The sequence below is a fragment of the Furipterus horrens genome, unplaced genomic scaffold (genome assembly GCF_987537825.1).
Source record: "Furipterus horrens unplaced genomic scaffold, mFurHor1.1.pri manual_scaffold_10, whole genome shotgun sequence".
Taxonomy (NCBI): Eukaryota; Metazoa; Chordata; class Mammalia; order Chiroptera; family Furipteridae; genus Furipterus; species Furipterus horrens.
Window position 1 is genome coordinate 26,250,133 of NW_028327180.1, and position 20,023 is coordinate 26,270,155.

Consider the following 20,023-nt stretch of genomic DNA (forward strand, 5'->3'; position numbering starts at 1 on the left):
CTAAATGGTCTTAGAACAAATCATGACTTAGTAATATGTATTTTCAGGGTGACTAAAAGAGATAGGGAATGGGGCAATATGAAAATCCAATTCAGTTTCAGGCCCTCAACCCGATCATAAGTATCATTGGAATTTTGTAGACACTTAAATATGGGAGAAAAGGTTTTGAGCCTGTACTGAAAAGATGATTTTTTGCGTAGAGAAGAAATGAAAACAAAAAAGGAGAGGACATTTTGTCCTCTAACTTTTTTTTCCACTGCCCTCCCTGTTCTCTGAAAATCCCTTGACACAACTTAGAAAAACAGAACTTTGAAAGTGAAGGACTTGGTGTTTCCTTGAAATGATGGGTGGAGTAACAGTCAGGAGAAAGCCCTTCCTCTGTTCTGTCCAGGAGTTGATTCTTTGAATCTAGAGGAAGTGAGTTGGTTTTCCCTCCTCTTTGTTGGGTGGGTGCAAACTGCTGTGTGTGTCTTTATTTTGTAATTTCTCTTATTTTAACATCAACTAATATATGCATAAAGTAACATGTGCCAAGTTGTTTTCTCCCAAAGTTTGTCCTGTGAGGGGATTGCAATTCTGATACTTCACTGAACCCAAGGTGTGTGTATTCTGTTTGCCCCATATTACAAGCTTATATTGTTTTAGTTTCTTTTATATGAATTGTTTAACCTTTATCTCAGCAATATTGATTTCAGTGGGAACCTTTTATTGCTCTATGCAGAGTCTCCAACACAGGTGAAAAGCAAAATAAGCTTGAAAGTAGCTTAAGTAACAATGTTGTTATGTCTAACTGGGCACTCTGACACTTTAATGAATAATATATACTTTCTGTATTAGCTTTCTATATATGTACTCTCTGTGTAAGATTAGGATACATTCAACTTATTGTACATTGTCATAGTCATGAATAATACTCCGTTTTTCTTTCAGTATTACTGACCCTTAATTTACACTTTACATAAACATATACATTTTAGCCTATTTTTTTTTTAATTTGCAAATATTTTGCACTAACCTTTTCATGTTATAAACTTAATCAATATTAACTAAATTGGTTAAATGACCAATGGGAATTTTTATTAGAGAATTGTTCTTTTATGCCTATAACGTAGTTACCAATCCTACTTGGTAACCAATCATAATATAGTCACGTATCAAAGCAATTTTTTATTTCTGGACAATTTAAAAAATAATGGTAGTAAATAGGAATATATTTAATTTGGTTTCTGCTCTCAAAAGTTAGATATAATAATTGAAAATATCCCAGTACTAATATTTTAGCCACAATCTCAACATTATGGAAATTCGATCTCTAAAATAATAATAAAATCATTGTCAACCCAAAGCTGCCACACTCATTTCTGCCAATTATTCTTTATAAAAGTCCGCCCTTCTACCCTCTGTGTACAAATGGGACTCCATGCCCACAAAGCTGTGAGCCTCAGCAGGAGCTGTGCCTGCCACAGAGAATGATTGTGCTTTTTCTGATTCATAGAGCAGCCTCTGCTTTTCAAGCCATGTGCCCACAGGAGAGCCCAAAGAGGGGATGTTTTGCAAATCGACACGATTGAGATATATGGGACAATGATGGCCCTGTTATTGAGGAAGTTTTCATGGATGAATTGGGTTTCAAGAAAGTCCATTAAGAATGGTAGAGATTTATTATGTGGATCACAGGAGGGAGCGTTTCACATATGGGAGAAAGGGAGCAGCCATGAGCATGGGTCTGGGATGAATATGATGTGTGCGGTAGTAAGTGAAGAGACCAGAGTGATTGGAACAAAATGTGCCTGTCTTTGATGAGTAGAGGATTAGATAAGAAAGATCAGCAAAGGTCAGGTTGTAAGGATGCTGAGTGCACTGTAAGGAATTTGAATTTCATCCTCCAGATGAGAAAACACTCCAGGCATTTATCCAGATTCATCACATGATCAGTGATAACAAATTTTAGGTAAATTATCACAGGGTTATGCAGCATAGAATAAAAGGAATAAGGAAGGATTAAAGGCAAGGGGGAGAAGTTAGAAGATGCTGTATACAGTATGTGGTTTTCCATATCTAGCCCAGGATCTAATGAGGATGAAAAGAAAAAGTTGATTTGATAGTTTTTTTAATGATAACAAATGTTATTTTTACCTGATCTCCTTAAGTGATCCAATTTACTATAGAAAAATGTTGAAAATATAGATATGTATATGAAAGAAAACTAAAATCACCCATTCTCATTTAAATCATAGATAAACACTCTCCACAGTATAGGTACTGTTGAATTTTTGCTTTTTTCAATTTATGGATGTTGAAATTATGGTATATTAACAGAATTTTTATATAGCTTGTTATTTTTGTCATTTACTACATAGTAGGCCTTTCTCTTATTAATAAAAATTTCGAGAGGACCTCATTTTTCATGGCTGTACACTAGTTCAATTCATGACAAATGTAATTAACTATTCCAACTATTGTAAATGTAGACTTTTTCTAACTTTTTGTTATTATAAATACTACTACTGAACATCAATCAACATAAATACATTTTCATACTCTCGCTCTCCCCTCCTCCACAAAAATTTAATTAAAAAATAATGAAAATATATGTTTTGTTCACTTAATTATTTAACCTATTTTGATTTCAGTTATGATCTACCACTTCCTACCTTTAGTGCATGTTAAAAATTGCGGGTGTCCTTGTTGAAGATTTATTGAAATTATCATCTTGTGTTGTTGCCTGCCATTTAAAATGATATATTGTAACACATTGTTCTACATATGGGCATTTAGGTTGTTTTCAATTTTTTTAAATTTCAAACAATACTGTGATGAATATAATTGCATATATTTTCATGTGCAATAAACAAATAACTGTAAACCTTAAAAGTAAATTACAGGGATTTGGAACATATAAATCTTTAACTCCAGTATCTTATGTAAACCAGAGCAATTTATACTCACTTCTGAATGCAGAGCAGAGAAATTCCAGTTTACCCACACCCTTGGCAATTCTTTCTTTTAGATGCTTGCAAATCTCATGTATGTGAAATAGTATCTCATTTCATTTTGCATTTCTCTGACAGCTAACAGATTTTAGCACGTTTTTATGTCTGTTGGCCATTCGGGCTTCTTGTCTAGAATTTGCCCACTTTCTATTTAGTTGTCTGTCTTTTTTTTGTAAACTCTGGACGCTGACCCTGTGAGAGTTATATAGTTTACCAGAATGTTCTCCCAGTGTCTGTCTTTTAAACCTGTTTTATTAAAAACAATTTTAGGCAAATTTATTAAAGTTAACTTTTATAGTTTGGGTGTTTTCTATCTTGATTAACAACTTCTCCATTGTCAAAGACATTCCATATACATTTGGTGGTAATGCTTTATGAGTTAATTATTTTATATTAAAGTTTGAATTCATTTGCTACTCATTTGCATAACTTCATAGTGATTTTCCAGATGAGAAAAATGAACAGTGAAACACAAACAAAAATTTGGTAAACTGTGTTGTAGTTTCCACTGTAAGTCTGTAATTGAACTATGGAAATGTTTTTGTTTCTAGTTTAGTAACACATATTGTTTTTATTTAAGCAACACATCCACTGTAGCTTGTGGTAATGATGTTAATGTCTTTCTCATTGACTGCACAGAAAACCTATCAAGAGTTCATCTACATGAAGTCTTGCAAAATAATTACTTCTAACTGGAGTTGAACACAGTTGGACATCCCATGTATTTATAACCTTAGTCTACCTAACTTCTTGCGTAAGTCCAGAAGGAATACGTTGTCATCTTTAAACCACTTAACATGGGATTCCTTTTACTTTCAGCAATTCACAGAAGCTGTGAGTCCTTCAGTGTTACCCCCTTCAGCTTTGCCACTGGACCTGCTTAATAATGCTGTCACTGCCTTTAGTACCTTGGAAGATCTTATTCGGTATCTTGAACCAGACAGATGGCAGTTGGACTTAGAAGATCTATATAGGCCAGGTTGGCAACTTCTTGGCAAGGCTTTTGTTTTTGGAAGAAAATCCAGAGGTAAGCTCTCTCTTCAGATTGGAATCTTATTTAATTTTCTTAGCACCTAATATTTCAGATTCTTCTGTCATAGCTTCTAATGAGTAGAGTTTAAAATTCCCTAGTGATGTGCTGAAATAATCCACTTTAATAACATTTGAGCATATTTAGATATTAAATAAGAATACACACAAAAGAAGTCACTTAATTGTAACTCAGTTGGTTTGGAAGATTAAAAGGAATACTTTTGCTGAAAATTCTTGTCATTTTTTTTAAATTTAAAAATATCATTTTGATGAAGTCTTCTATTGTATGTCATAGGAATCATTGCTTATTCAAACCTAATATTGCGGGTATATTGATGTAGAGATTCAAGAGAGATTATCATAGCTGCTAAGAAACCAGATATGGGGCTAGGAAAGGGGAAGCTCTATCAAGTTCACTATTTACCATGTCTTCTAGGGTCAGGATATCAATTTTAATTTCCAATGCCTAGAAACTATTCTGAACAACACAAAAAAATAGCAATGGCTCATTATTAAATAGAACTAGTAGTTTCCTAAATAGAATGCATAGAAGGAGGAACCCCCACCATGACAGTTTTTCTCTGTTTAAACTTGCTTCTGAAATGATCCCTTTTGGCCACAAGAGCTTATCTCCTTTCAGGAGTGAAAGTGTTGATCATTAAACTTAATTCCACATGGTGAAAAATTGAAAATAATATTAACTGGGTTTGCTCTAAGGTTAACTAATTTCCTAAAAACAGAATTGGAAAGCATCCATATCAGACACAAATTAAAATGTAGTAAAAATAACTGAATAATTATAATGCACTCATAAAAAAAATCCGTTGCCGTCTGTCAGAAACATTGAAATCTACCCAGAGTCACTTTAGAGAATGAAATGACAGAAAAGGAACCATGTTTAGTTAATTTGAGCGACTCGTAGGCACAGATTGCACCAGACTTGTTCTTCTAAGTCGTGTCAGGAAGAAACCTGATTCCTGCCCTTTCCTGCTGAGAGTTGCAGCCCTTCAGGATGAGGAGCTTTAATCTCAGCAGGTCATGTTCAGACTTGCCCAACCATGGCATTTTGCTATGCCAACAGCCGAGGTTCCTTTCAGCAATATTTGAAAGCGGTGTTCAAGTCCATGGGCAGCCGAATCTTGTCCAGATGCTGAAAGCTGTTACATATTTATAAGATTTGATCTTGATGAATAACTTGATGAATAGCTTATGAACAATACTTCCCTTCCCTCCCACTTCAGAACTGGAAAATGAAGATCTTCAAGTCTAGCTGAAACACCCATGAATAGAGCTTTTGTTAGCAAATTTAAAGTAGATTATCACGTTGATCTGTAAAAAGTAGAGGGGGAGTAAACCAAGTTCTAAGCTCAGATCTAGTTTTTTGACAGCAGATCTCAGGATTTGAGCCTAAAAATCTCCCTTCTAGCCATATGCCTTTCGCCCAGTACCTCTCCACGTGGTGATCACTGAAGATCTGGCCAGCAGCTAGCATATATTTAAAAACATCCATCGCTGAAACAGATCTTTCAAATATTCATTTAACACTTTCCAAATTGAAGCTCTTTGCACTTTGCCAAAACTATTAACTTTTTAAGCATACAGTAAGTGTGAGAAAAGCAGTGTATATTTTTGGAACTTTACGTAAACTAAAACGCAGGTGTGGGATAACATCTATATAGACAAAACCAACTTCCCTCCCAAGAGTCCTTCTACAAAGGAATGGGGAGTAAAACGTTTAAAAGCTTCTAATTAGACATCGAAATAGATTTTCCACAGAATAAACATATCACAGTGTTACCACATCCATCTTAGAAAGACCACCCTCAGATTGCATTACAGTAATAGAATATTCTTGGGCTGACTATCTCAAAAGAATGAACAACTAACAGAGTAAAATGTGAGCATATTTCTTTCAGTCAGTATTACTCCTTTTTAGTAAAACTTAAAATATTGATGAATCTAAACAACATGTGCATTAGAAAAGCTTCCATTGGTGTCACACTTCAAATCTTCATTCTTCAGAAAAACAAATTAATGCATATATTGTATTCAGAGGTAGTTTTGAAAAGAAAATAAGAATTTGAATGCTGTTTTACTTTACAAATATTTTTCAGAGGGCAATGTCCATAATATTATAGTTAAGTTAAAAAATGTATGTGTTGGGGCATGATCTTTCTCTTCCTATTTCTTTCTTTCTTTTTTTTTTTTTTTTCTCCTTTTTTATCTTTTTGCCAAGAAATTCTGCACAATGTTTAGAAAATTTGTGGTCCCAATTTATCATCACAGGCCTTATTTAATGAAGCTTAGATGGGTTCGAAGTCTTCATATTAGGAAGCATAACTTTCACATAAGATTACCAAATTTAAAATCCTTAATGTATTTTCAGTCCAGAGTAGAGAGCACTAATGTTTTTCTGTTTGATTATTTTCTCTTTCTTCCTCTGGGTCAGGCTTTTCATTCATACCATGCTACTACAGAAAAAGAAAAAAAAACCATATTTTCTAAGTCAGGCTTAACTAGTACTTGAAAAGGGCTTTTGACTTTTGTGTCAAACATGATAAATGAGTGGAAGCTAAGTTGAAAGTGTGTTTAAATTTTCACATTGTAGCAGGTATCATAACTTAGTTCACTTGGGAAATCTATCTAACCTTTTATTGTGGTTAAGTAAACATTTTAAAGTGAACATATACAGTCTCATTTTCTAGTTTCATGAAATAGTATGTTTAAAACTATTTGAGGTAGATGAATATCCTTTCAAAGCTAAGAGCTTCATTCACATTGTGAAGAAGTATAAATCTTAAATGAGCATTGCAGATTTTGGCAACCAGCTTTTGTATGTGTGTGCATGTTTTAGGTTCTTCTTGCCCAGAAAGGAACTTCTAGAGGAAAGATTCAAATAACTTCATATATAGCTTAAACAACAGAAAAGTAATATGTATATGTACTATTAGTTCAGCAGAATGAATCAGGTAGAATATGTGACATTTAACCTAGTTATCTCATTAATTTTATTAGAGAAAAATTGGTCTTTGATAGCACTCAAAAGAATGAACTAATTTTCCCTTAAATATTCAAAAGCTTTACTTTCACAGGATCATTTTTCAGATTAAAAGTAAATCTAAATTTAAATACTCAAAACAGTGATTTTTCTCTTGAGTTGGAAAATATAAATTTTAACTGAATAAGATGTTAAAATTAGACTATTGAATTAGCATTTCTTTGTGTTTTCCTAAACTTGACCAAGGTTTTAGTCAACCATATAGTTTATATGTCCTATAATTTATGATTGCATATGCATAATTTATAATACATTTTTGAAAATACATTGGCTCCTTTTTACATTTTAGAAAAATGTGATCACATATACAATATAACATGAAAATAAGCATTTGACTTGTAATTATCTTGTCATTTTAAAATTATTTTAAAATAGTGGCACTTGATTTTTAAAACTGAATTACCAGAATGTAATTTTTTTCTTTCAATTCTTACTTATAATGTTTCCAATATTAGCAAAAGGTGTTTAAATAGGTTTATTATATTATAGATAATTTTCCTAAATTTTAATAAAACTTAGATTTTTTGGTGGGAAAAAAAGCTCTGATGAATTATAATTATTCAAAACTCTTCCATTTTTTTGAAATTGTGTCTAGTTGGATATTTCTAGGAAGAAAAGGCAAAGCTATAAAGCATAAATTAAAATTATATTAGAGATGCTTATTCTAATAATAAACTACTTATATGTTATATATTAATTCATATTAAACATTACATGTTATTTGATATCATTTAACTAAAGCAGTATCATTTTGTAGTCAAAAACAATGGTTCTTTGAGATTTTACTGCCACAATCTGATGAAAGGATATTTTGTTTGGTCTTGACAAATAGGTATTCTTTTAAAGAATAAAGCACAACATAGTTAACCAACTTGTTAAAAGAATAGAGACAATGGCTATAAATCAGACATTCCTTTTATCCTTAAGAAAGAGAAGAATAGAAATCTGAGTTAAATTAAATTTCAAAGACCAGAAATTCTCAGTGCATCAGAAACAGCACTTTCCAGCAACCTCTGCTCTTTTAAAATGTATCATTTTTTTCCACTTCATGGTCCACTCAATTGTCTTCAAATTTTTATTTTCTTCATTCCTTTTTACATTTTATGATTCTTACTGTCAGAAAGATGATAGGAAGTTCAGTTGACAGGTTTCTGTAAGTTGTTCTTCATTAATTGCACGAGTTTTCATAACTTTAAAAATTGGCATTTAATTTTTAATCAAAATATTCATCATTTTGCATTCTTCCCTCCAATAGGCTCCTTGTTTACTTGTTTTACTAGGGTTAAAAGGTGTAACCCTCTTTTTCCTCTGTAGTTTCCTATTTATAGCTCTCAACTGTTTTGTTGGCTCTATTCTTAATATTGCACAATGACATCTCTTTATTGGTCACTAAGTCATAATGAAGCTTTGTTTACTATAAAATAGAAGGTCCAACTTGCAAGCTGCATAGCCCCATAACTTAGTTAAAATAAGAAGGGATATTGTTAGGATTATTGCACATGAAATAGTTAGATTTCTTTATGAAAAGAGTTTAATGGAATACATTCAGGATCCAAGCATAAACATCTATTTTTTCCTTTCTTTTGTGCCATGTAGTGGTGGATCTGAACCTTCTGAAAGAGGAGGTAAGATTGTACAGCTGCACACCTCGTAACTTCTCGGTGTCCATAAGGGAAGAACTAAAGAGAACCGATACTATTTTCTGGCCAGGTTGTCTCCTGGTGAAACGCTGTGGTGGAAACTGTGCCTGCTGTCTCCACAATTGCAATGAGTGTCAATGTGTCCCAAGCAAAGTTACTAAAAAATACCATGAGGTAGGTATATCATTGTCTTTTTGGGTTCCTTGGGTGTTTTATTGCTGTAAAAATAACAAAATGGGGTATCTGAAATGAATTATTGTTTGGAATGATGTAGCATTCATAAAAAAGGTTTACCAAAAATTAGGACTTTTAACTCAAAAACCCAGACAGGGTCTTTGAAAGCTTATCCTCTGATAGTACATCATGAGTGGTCAGTGAAGTTCTCTCTCATACAAAAAACAAAATGTGTTTTTTTATAGGTAAAACATGGGTGAGACTTTTCAAATTTTAAAAATATGAAGGGCAATATTTTGAAGAGAAACTTGAAGATAAATTATTATCTATTTTGGAGAAAGAAGATCTTTGATATTTTCCTTTCCATTTGGGGCAACGTGGGCACATAAATCCCAAGAAGACATATTTGTAACAATACCAATCTTCCTATTATTCAGGTTGCTCCAAATAGCATGTTAAACTTTTTATGGATTCTTTGCCCTTTATATCTTTATAGAATTGAGAAAAATCAAATATTTAATCTTAGTCATTGTTGCTTTACAGAACCTTGGAAACCTTAGGACTCACATACTCCAAATTTTCATTAGTGCTAAAATATCCCGAATTCTAGCCCACCCTCTCTCCAATGCATCATGTAGCATTTCTACATCAGGAAGCATTCCCTTCCTCATGAGTCCACTTGAATTTTTACAAAATGTGTACATTATACCAAGCCAAAATCTGCTTTCTGACTTCATTTCAATATAGCTTCATTTCATTTATTTCTATTTTTCCACTAAATAAAAGAATAATAAAAATAAATATCTGGTTAATAAATACAATGATTATTTTTATCATGGCATAAAGACATCAGTGAAACCCTTATCTGTTAGGTGACCTAAATATGGACAGTATCATAAACTGTACGGCATATGCCATGATTTTCCTGCCTTTCAACAATATCGTGTTGGCAGTTGACGAAGTGGAAAATAAAGCTCTGGATTCCAGAAGACAATGGTCCCTGTTTCCATCCAGATCTGCCACTAACTTGTTGTAACCATCAACAGGATACTTCACCTCAATAAAATAGTGTAAAATACGATAATTTCTTGTGTGTCCTAGCTGTTTTATTCCACGACAATTATTGGATGGCAATTAGTAGTAGCTAACATCGAAACCTAGAAAAGCCTGTGGTTAGAAATAGGACTATTTACTGCCATTACTCATGTGCTACTTTCATTTCTAACTACATTCTTCTAAAGAGCCTTGTGCTGGGAACAGTCTCCACTCCAGTCTCAGGAAGTAGATAGTCAGGAGCTTGGGGGCTTAAGGAGCTCTGGCCAGGCTATGCCCAGAAGCCAGCCTTATTGCTACTCCATGAACTGGGAGAGCTAGTGAAGAAGAAACCCTTAATATAATAGTTCTTAAACAGATTAAACTTAGAATAGCTTAATAGCTAGGCTGATATTAGCGTTGAATGGCCTAACCTGAAAGGATGTAATGAGAATAGGAATTAGACTTGAGTGATCCTTTCTCACATAAAATCATTCAATTTTGAACTTTCTAAGGCAGGGTCTTACTAAACAAAATGTATTTGGGAACCTGATTTAGCCAACAAGTCTTGGGTCTGTAACCACCATTCTGAGAGCTATAAAATCCAGACCAGTTGTATGAGCTTTCTTAAACCAGCTTATCACATGCTGATTCTGTATAACACTTTGGGTCAGATAAATCGGTCCTCAAGTGAAGAAAATCCTCCTTCATCCTATACTTGTAAAATGTTTTTTCCAAATAACATTAGTTTTAGGTTTATGCAGGAAGTTGCCAAAGAATCTGTAATACCTATTTTAAAGTCTCAAGTAAAACTCTTGTGTGGGGATAGGTTGTGGGCACTGCTTGTATCCTCGTTGGCCTTCTTCCAGAATGACATTAATCTGTTCCCTTCTATTTTTGCGGTGGGGTTGATTAAAGAAGCATTATATATATATGCATATGTATAAACCTAGATACTTTCTCTTCCTAAAACATTTCTTAGTTTCCTGCCAGTCCCAGTATTGTCCATCCTTCTTCATGCATGTGTTGGATTTTAAAGATCTCTCTGTTACAGAACTTTTACTATGTTATAATTATTGTTTATTTGTGTTTGTTACTACCAAATTGAGAACTAAGAACAAAGATCACATTAGTGCTTAAGAGTGCAGACACCAAACCAGACATCGAGAGTTTGAATATGTCTTTGAGCAAATTACTGAATCTTTTGTGACTCTATTTCTTCACCTGTAAAGTGAATTTCCAACCCTCATTCCTATTGTGAGGATTCAAGGAGTGATATTTATAAAATGCTTAGAATGAGGTCTAGCACATCTTAATATATACTAACTTTTCCTCTCTGTACCTAGCCTTATTTTTCAATTATGGCAAATAATCAATAAAGATTTAATGAATTTTTCCCAGAGGTAGGAAGGGTATCCTCATTCTGGCAAAAGGTTCTATAGGATACTCTGACAATAAACCCTCCTTGTTTCCTTCTTTCATTCTTAATCAGCCTGATAATTTTTACCTTGTTTTTTTCTTCATATATTAGATTTCTTTTTTTCATAAGATCAAGTACAGTCTTGCCATTATTATTATTTCTTTTTTTATTTTGCATAGATCTTTTTTTTTTTTTTTGGAGGAAAATGTACCATTTAATTGACTTATTCTAGTAATGAGTCTCATCCTGCAAGGTTCTGTGTCACCCAAAAATGTAAGGGTACTTGGTACCCTTTGGGCAGTGGTACATGTGCATCTATTACTGGATGGCTCTTTCTGTTTCTAATCTATTCTTTTCCATTATTTCTGGGTTTAGCTTTTCCCTGGAGTATTTTTTCAGGAACTTGTAATTTTAGTTTTAACTCCTGTCTCAAAATTTTGTGAGACGTGTTTCTGCCTGGTTTCTTTTCTGGTGTCATAAACTGCATCCTGAAAAACCAAATTATCATCTTTAATATTATCCAGGACCTGCTGGTCATGTTCCAAGTCTAGCTTTCTCAAGCTTGAACTTTCAAACAGACTTAAGAAGAAAAACAATAATATGGTCCCACCACCATGTATCAGAGTTTCTTATCCAAGACCGCAATGTCACTAGAACATTAAGAGATTCTTCTCCTGTTCGTAAATCTCTACACACATCTGCGGATGGATAGTGGGGGATGCGAAGGGGATTGTATCTGGTGAATGCATCTTGACCTAAGCATTGCTAGAGGAAGGAAGGATGACAAGATTGTAGCCTAGCATCACCGACAGGGCTGTTGTGTGGCAGCCTCTCTCTCTAACTTGTACATTTCATAGTGATTTCTTTCTCCCTGCCAACTCGGAAAATGTATACAATTGGAGATAGGAATTAAAGCCATTGGCTATGCCAAGCCAATATTGCAATTTCTTTATCTGCCTAACCTCATTCCAGAAACAATTTGTAACAAGAGTGTGATAATAAAATATAGTAGCAATATCTTAGGAGCAGTTAATTTTGATGCCAACTTAAGTTGTGCCGAAACAGTGAATCAGTACTGACACATTAAAAAAAAAAAAGAATATTCAATAGTCATTGGCTTAAGTTTCACATTAAAATAATACATTCTAAGTAATTTTTATTCTAGAATTATGAGATGTAGAAAATCTAATTTAAAAGTTGACTATTTGTTATAGTTATTACAAGACTTTTCAGTTTCTCTTTTTACAAAGAAAGTTACTAAAGGATTAGAATGTATGACTAGTAATATGCAAATTTTGTGTCTTTAATTAGTATCTATTAGTCTAATAATTCATTTGTGGCTGAAGTACAAATACTGACAATGTCACCTGTCTAAGCGCTATTCCTTCATGTGTAAAACAGGGGGAGTAGTTGTGCATTACTTCATAAAATTCTGTGAGTTAAAGTATGTAAAAACCTTATTATAGTGCCCAGTACTCATAAGCATTCAAAAAATGTTAGCTAATTAATCTTTGGTATGCCCACATTCCTCAAATGAGGTATACAGTCTCAATTTTTAAAAATTCTTCAAGGAGAACAGTCATAAGACTTGACTTGTGCCTTTTTTGACTAATGAAAATTTCCAGGAACTTTTAAAAGTTGCTCTATGAAGTTATCTCTGTCATACCTAGAGAGCCTACAAACGCGACAACTTCCTGCTATTATGTACACTAGTGTTTGTTTATAATCCAAACAAACATAATTTCTAAAAATTTATCATTTCTATTATAAGAAATAAAATGTAATATACATTGAATAGGTAGTTCTTTTTCAGTACATCAGATCTTCTTTTATAGAATACATAGCTATGTCCTTTTGTCACAGTGTTGAGGGGAAATACGTTTAGCACCAGTGTCTAGTTTGCTATATATTTTATTAAAAATCCCAGCAATCCAAACTGCAAATAACTTCATAAAAGAACCATTATTGTTATTGCCAAACCTCCATAGACTGCACAGTAGGATCCAGCTGCAGAAAGTTAGCTGTGACAGAGGCTGATGTCTATGAAGTACATCTAATCCATCTCATCAGGTTTATAGAGGACTTGAAATATAGCCAAGAAAATTAATGAGTGGCATAATTGAGTTAACTCAGCTGCAGAGAGATCATGTTTCTTTTCACAGTATTGCAGTACTTGCATGTATTCCTTCAAGTATAAATATTTGTTAAATGTGTGAATAAATGAATGAGTGAAAGAAACTAACAAACAGAAAAATTAACAGTGCAGTAGTGGTTCCAAAATACTTAAGGTGACATTCTCTCTAGTATTGTTAAATGAGCAAAATAAAGAGTGCATAGTGAGTCTTTCCATTTAAACACTGTTCTTTATTCTGAGGCATCATCCTTCCAAACTTCTGGTATTGAAACATGCTTTCTTTAAAAAAAAATTGATCATTTATGATTCTTTGAGAGGTAGTGGGAATGTATTCACAATGTCTTCACTAGAAAAATTATTGTAGTTCTTTGTTGAGCCCCACATTTGGTTCCTGAAATTGTACTTGTCTCTGAAATCATAAATTATAGACATTGGTTGATTTTAACAGTGGTTTACATTGTTCCCTTCAGGTTCTTCAGTTGAGACCAAAGATCGGTGTCAGGGGATTGCATAAATCTCTTACTGACGTGGCCCTGGAACACCATGAGGAGTGTGACTGTGTGTGCAGAGGGAACACAGGAGGATAACGCAACTCCACACGCAGCCTTCTCCCAGAACAGTCCTGCTCAGCGGCTGCTTCTGTTAGAGAACTGATGTGTTATCGCCATCCGTAATCTCAGTTGTTTGCTTCAGGGACTTATCATCCTTCAGGATTTACAGTGTGTTCTTAAAGAGGAGACACCAATCGGAATTAGGAGTTGTGCAACAGCTCCCTTGAGAGGACGTCCAGATGACAGGAGAAAAGGTCTCCGGGCGTGGAAAAAATATTAAATGTTGTAGATCACTAGCTAGTTACAGTTACCATGCACTTACTCAGCTGGCTGTGTTCTATATTTCAGTTGTCTTGATATGACTTAGGTTAATGTCAGTACAGGAAAAAAAAAAAATGTGTGCAAATGAGCACCTGATTCTATTGCCTTGCTTATTAACTCTCCAGCTCCATGTTCTGGGCCTAAAATCACAGAAATCTGGTATTTTTTCCTTATACTCACATATGTAAACAAGAGTGTTCTATGGTCTACAAACTTGGTTTTTTAAAAAAAGAAACTATGTTGCTATCAATCAAACTTGTGTCATGCTGATAGGAAAGACTGGATTTTCCATATTTCTTATAAAAATTTCTACCATTTAGAAGACAAGAACTACATTCAGGGTTTGGAAGAGACAAACCTGAAAAGAAGAGTGGCCTTATCTTCACTTTATAAGTTGGTTTATGTGTTTTATTGTGTACATTTTTATATTCTCCTTTGACATTATAACTGTTTGCTTTTCTAATCTTGTTAAATATATCTATTTTTACCAAAGGTATTTAATATTCTTTTTTTATGACAACCTAGATCAACTATTTTTTAGCTTGGCAAATTTTTCTAAACAGAATTGTTATAACCAGAGGAACAAAGATGATATAAAATATTGTTGCTCTGACAAAAATACACACATTTCATTCTTGTATGGTGCTAGAGCTTAGATTAATCTGCATTTTAAAATACTGAAGTGGGAAATAAATAGAATTTGGTAAGTTGCAAAAGCTTTTGAAAATAAATAAGTTATCATGCCCTACACTCCTATTATTGGAGTTACAAATAAAAAGTAACGTATGAGAACAGCCATTCAGATACCATCATTACAAACCCCTAACTCTATTGTGGAAAATGTGAGCCTAGCTCAGAAGAACATAAAGCACCTTGAAAAAAAGAGACTTGACAGCTTTCTGACAAAGTGTGCTCTGCTGTCCTGTAGGAACACATCCTATTTATTGCGATGCTCTGGTTTTATTATCTTCAAACTCTGCTCCACACACTTGTATAAATACATGGATATTTTAATGTACAGAACTATATCCTTTAACCAATTCACTTATTGTACTCTGGCGATTGAAAAGAAAATCAGTAAAATACTTTGCTTGTAAAATGCTTAATATTGTGCTTAGGTTATGTGGTGCCTATTTGAATTAAAAATGTATTGAATCACCAAATAAAAGAATGTGGCTATTTTGGGGAGAAACTGAGTGTGTGTGCACAAGATTTGTCCCTTAAACTTCCAGAAAATGAAAGCGATCAAGTTTTGTGTTACCATGAATTTTCATTATGCAAAAGCTGACGTCAGTTTACAACGTAGGAAAACGAATGTTTCTGTTGAGGCTTCCCTGCCTCTTGTCTTCAGTGCTTTTGAGCAATAGTTTTTTTCTCACTGATCTGGATACTGATTTCTGGTAAATTAAATTGCAAATGACTTGAAAGTTGTTATGTGATTAATGCAATGGTAGTATAAAACTGGGGGGAAAAAACACTGTAACTTTCCACTCATGACTCATTTTCAATGTCAAATTCTAAATGGGGTGAGCCTAAATTGATTTGGCGTATGAATTAATGTATTTTACATAAGGCATTTCAAGGTGTAAATCCTCAATTTCAATTGTAGATTTCTATCCAGAGCTGGTATCTTATCTCTTTCTGCCTTTCAACTTGACTGAAACACTAGGGCCCTGGGCCATGTTGTCTTCAGACACTTCTAAGTACTGTAGTACTCTTTTTTTGGTACTTTAACATCTGGCAGCCCTACCCTGGGCCCAACCACATGAAAAACAAATGGATATAATGTACATCCATGTGCTGTGTTATTGATTTACCTTCACGTAGCTTTGTCCCAGCCTTATAAAGCCTACTAGATACAGCTTAAGCGGAAGTGCTCTTCTGAAAATACAATGCCCAGTGTCTTCCTCTTGGCAATGCACAACTCTTGTTTGGATAGTAAAGACTATAAAATCTTACAGTAAATGACCTGTGTTAACTGTGTTTAAACCAGCATTTCCAACTATTGAACGGAACATCTTCTTTCCCTTTTATTTTTTTATTATATATTTTTTGGTTACTTATAAAATGTTGAAAGCCTGAAGAAATTATTCTATAAAGGTAGCAGCTCCACACACTATTGCCAGTCAGTGAGTGGGAAGGGTGTTAGCCTTAACTGCTTAATACTTACTCACAGGTCTTACTGTGCATTTTAGTAAAAAAGTCAACCCATTGATGGCACATGTGACCATAATTTCTCAGAATGCTAAAAAAAGTAATTAATTATATTTACAACAAACTGTTTTATATCTGTGATACATGCCTTCGTCCCTGAAGGACAAACTGTTTTTGCCTAGTGATTTTATAAAAATAAAAGAGGAAGCTTAATTGGTATAAGGCAGACTTTCATGTCTGTATTTTTTATTTCTATATCTCATTTTCTCCCTTATCTAATAATCACATGCACATAGGAAAGGTGCACATAACAGTAATGAGATTCTACACCGTGAAGCCTCACTCCCTCCATTTCCTTCTGCTTGTGACTGGGTTTAAAGAAAGGCAGAAAGTACAAGGCTTACTTAATACCACTAGGTATCATACACTTAATGTTATGTAATGCCCTTACCTCCGGAAGGATTCTGCTATTTTAAACTATTTCCATTACATATAAATACACTTAAAACTCATAAATATCCTGATCCTTTCATTCATAGGAAGGAGCAGAAAAACGGAAAATATAATAATAGGGCATTTGCTTTACGTTCTGATTTCCCTTCATGCTTCGTATGTAATTATTCACCAAGTCCCACTGACTTTGCCTTTTCAATTTCTCCTGTATTTGTGCCTACCTCTCCCCTTTGGTAGCTGCTTTCCTGATTTAGATCCTCATGTCTCACTCCCATTTTAATGCAATAATCTTTATCCAGTCTTCCTGCCTCTAGCCTCATGCCCCTCTGATTGACCCTCCACACTCACAAAGAGGAAGGAAATGAATGCAGTCACGTCAGTAGGGTGAAAATCTTACAATGGAACTCCACCAGATTAAAATTTGATTCTTTGCCTGGCACTCAAAATCCACTGTAATCTCGTTTCTGCTCAGTTTCACCATCAAGCCCAATAGATGGCACTGGTGATACTTGCGGTTTCCTGAAAATACCAGCACTCCCTCACACCCCTGTGCCTGCACGTGCTGTGTTCTCTGTGGAGCACCCTTCCTACGCTTGCGCACGCAGCCATTTCCTCCCAAGTCTCAGCCACTCCTCCGTGAAGCTTTTCTTCCTTCATTCCCACCAGCAGTCTTAGGCACCATTTCTCCTATGCCCCCAGAAATATATTTCAATTGTAAATATGTCATACTGCAGTATAATTACCAGTCCTCACTTTGATCTCTCATTAGATTTCTAGTCTAATAAAATAAATGATTTTTTAAATATAGCACTAAATATGACGTCAGGAACACTGGAGTTCCACGATAGCCCTGAACTTCAGCTCCCTAATCTGTAAAAGGGAGGAGTCCGTGGACGGAAGCTGGGTACTTTTTAGTTCTAATCACTTCAGTCTACTGCAAACATGACAAAAATACTATTCCTTGTGATGTGATACAGTACAATGTTTCTCCTCTTTCACAGTGCCTTGAAACTAAACGTTAGGTTTTCCAGTTAATAGTTTTCCTACCGCCAACCCTATCTCATATATCACTTCTTATCAACGGTAAAGAGATTCACTAATTCATGTGTGTATTAACATATCTGATATACTTGTTTATGGTACAATTAATTTTTGAGGCAGGATTTAAATTTTTAAAATGTAAACATACTTACAGATCAGTAATTGATGATTCATAATTTCATCGTTTACCTCCTGACTCATTTTACATCATCAACCCTTACATAGACTTCTAGTTAATACTCAGTTTTCTGAAAACACAAGAACAGTACAGTGTATTCCTGATACAGAGAGACCTGATTAAGATCATTGGGGAGAATTAGGAGGGGCCGTGGGAGGAGTTTGTGAGGTCAATGGAGAGCAGTCTAGGATGGGATTGGCTGAGAAGCTGAATGCCTCCAGAGCCAATAGAAATAAAAGGAGGACTGGCTCTTCTAGCTCCTGAGTTGGTTCTCTCCCAGGCTCTGGCTGGGACTTGGGCTCTCTGGCTCCTGAACGGGCTGACTCTTGCTCTCAAGCTCACTCTCGAAGTCTTCCATGAGGATGGCTGGATGACCCTGCTACAGCTGCCTGCATTTCCCAATGGATGGTATTCTGTATAGGAAGGAGCTCCAAGCATAGCCTAGGATCGGGCTAGCCTGGCAGAGGGTGGCAGGTTTATTCGTTGGGAGTTGTAGAGGGAATAGGCTCTGAGGCAGAAGCCTGTTATTCTTCCAAAATTGTATATCTTTTGTGTATTATGTTGTTTCAGTTTGTAAACTAACCCTATAGAAGCTAACAGGGGAAAAGGTAGGAGAACCCAGGTGTTAGAGTTTAGCCTTGATTGATGTGCTTAAATGATTAAAGCTGTGACTTGATGGGCTTAAATAACTGCTTTGGAAAAAAGATTCTTTTCCTTTATCACCAAACCTTTGCCTCTGGGATTTTGCCTAGAGGGTGGCGGTGGGCAGTGGGACCCCAACTTGCTGTTCGGTAACATTCTCACACACACCTGTGCCAACACATGCTATATTCTCTTTTATAGAGCACTCTTTCTACACTAACTTATTTCAATCATTTTCTGCCTGTCTATTAAGTTGTTAATTGTGTCCTTTCATACTCTGCCTCAGCATTTGCACAATTACCTACAGCAAATTCAATTTAGATCATAACTGGTTAGCCATTAGAATAAACCTATTCAGTATAAATCTATATAAAATTTAAGAAAGAGATTTAGTATTTTGGTAGTATATCTTAACAAAATTAATAACTTATTTTTTAAAATTATATATGCAATTTTAATTGGCTTTTTTAAATGAAGAAATTGCAAAGTTCACCTTAAAATTCATATGGAAATGCAAGGGGTCCAAAATAGCCAAAAAAATCTTGAAAAACTACTACAAAATTATATGATTCATACTTACCAATGTCAAAATTTATTATAAGGTTATAGCATGGTAAGGTTAATAAGTTTAAACATACAGAGCAATGGAATAGAATTGAGAGTCCAGAAATAAGCTCTTCATTTATGTTCATGGTGAAAGAGTATGCTTTTCAACAAATGTTGCTAGGACAACTGGATAGGCAAAAGAATAAATTTGGAGTCTTTCCTCACACCATATACAAAAATTAACTCAAAATAAGTCAAAAATCTAAATGTAAAAGATAAAACTGAGCTCTTAAAAATACCTGTAGGAGAGCATAAGTTCTTTTGAATTGGTGTTTTGGGATTCTTGGGGTATATTCCCAGCAGAGGAATCTCTGGGTCAAAAAGCAGCTCCATTTTTAGTTTTTGAGGAAGTGCCATACTGTTTTCCACAATGACTGCACCAGTCTGCATTCCCACCAGTTCCCTTTTCTCCACATCCTCACCAGCACTTGTTGTTTGTTAATCTATTAATGATGGCCATTCTGAATGGTGTGAGGTGATACCTCATTGTGGTTTTAATTTGCATCTCTCTGATGGTTAGTGATGTTGAGCATCCTTTCATATGTCTATGAATGATCTGTATGTTCTCCTTGGAGAAGTGTCTATTCAGGTCCT

At 34.6% G+C, this 20,023-nt stretch overlaps 1 protein-coding gene across 1 annotated transcript in view; it reads left to right on the forward strand.

The window, feature by feature from the left end:
* Window positions 1–16,709, forward strand: part of PDGFC (platelet derived growth factor C) — a 174,742-nt gene extending 158,033 nt beyond the window's left edge. Inside the window, exons 4-6 of the mRNA XM_090288991.1 lie at window positions 3,813–4,020; window positions 8,680–8,897; window positions 13,954–16,709. Coding sequence (XP_090145117.1) covers window positions 3,813–4,020; window positions 8,680–8,897; window positions 13,954–14,070 — 543 coding nt within the window. The 3' untranslated portion in view covers window positions 14,071–16,709. The remainder of the gene's footprint in view (window positions 1–3,812; window positions 4,021–8,679; window positions 8,898–13,953) is intronic.
* Window positions 16,710–20,023: the final 3,314 nt, after the last annotated feature.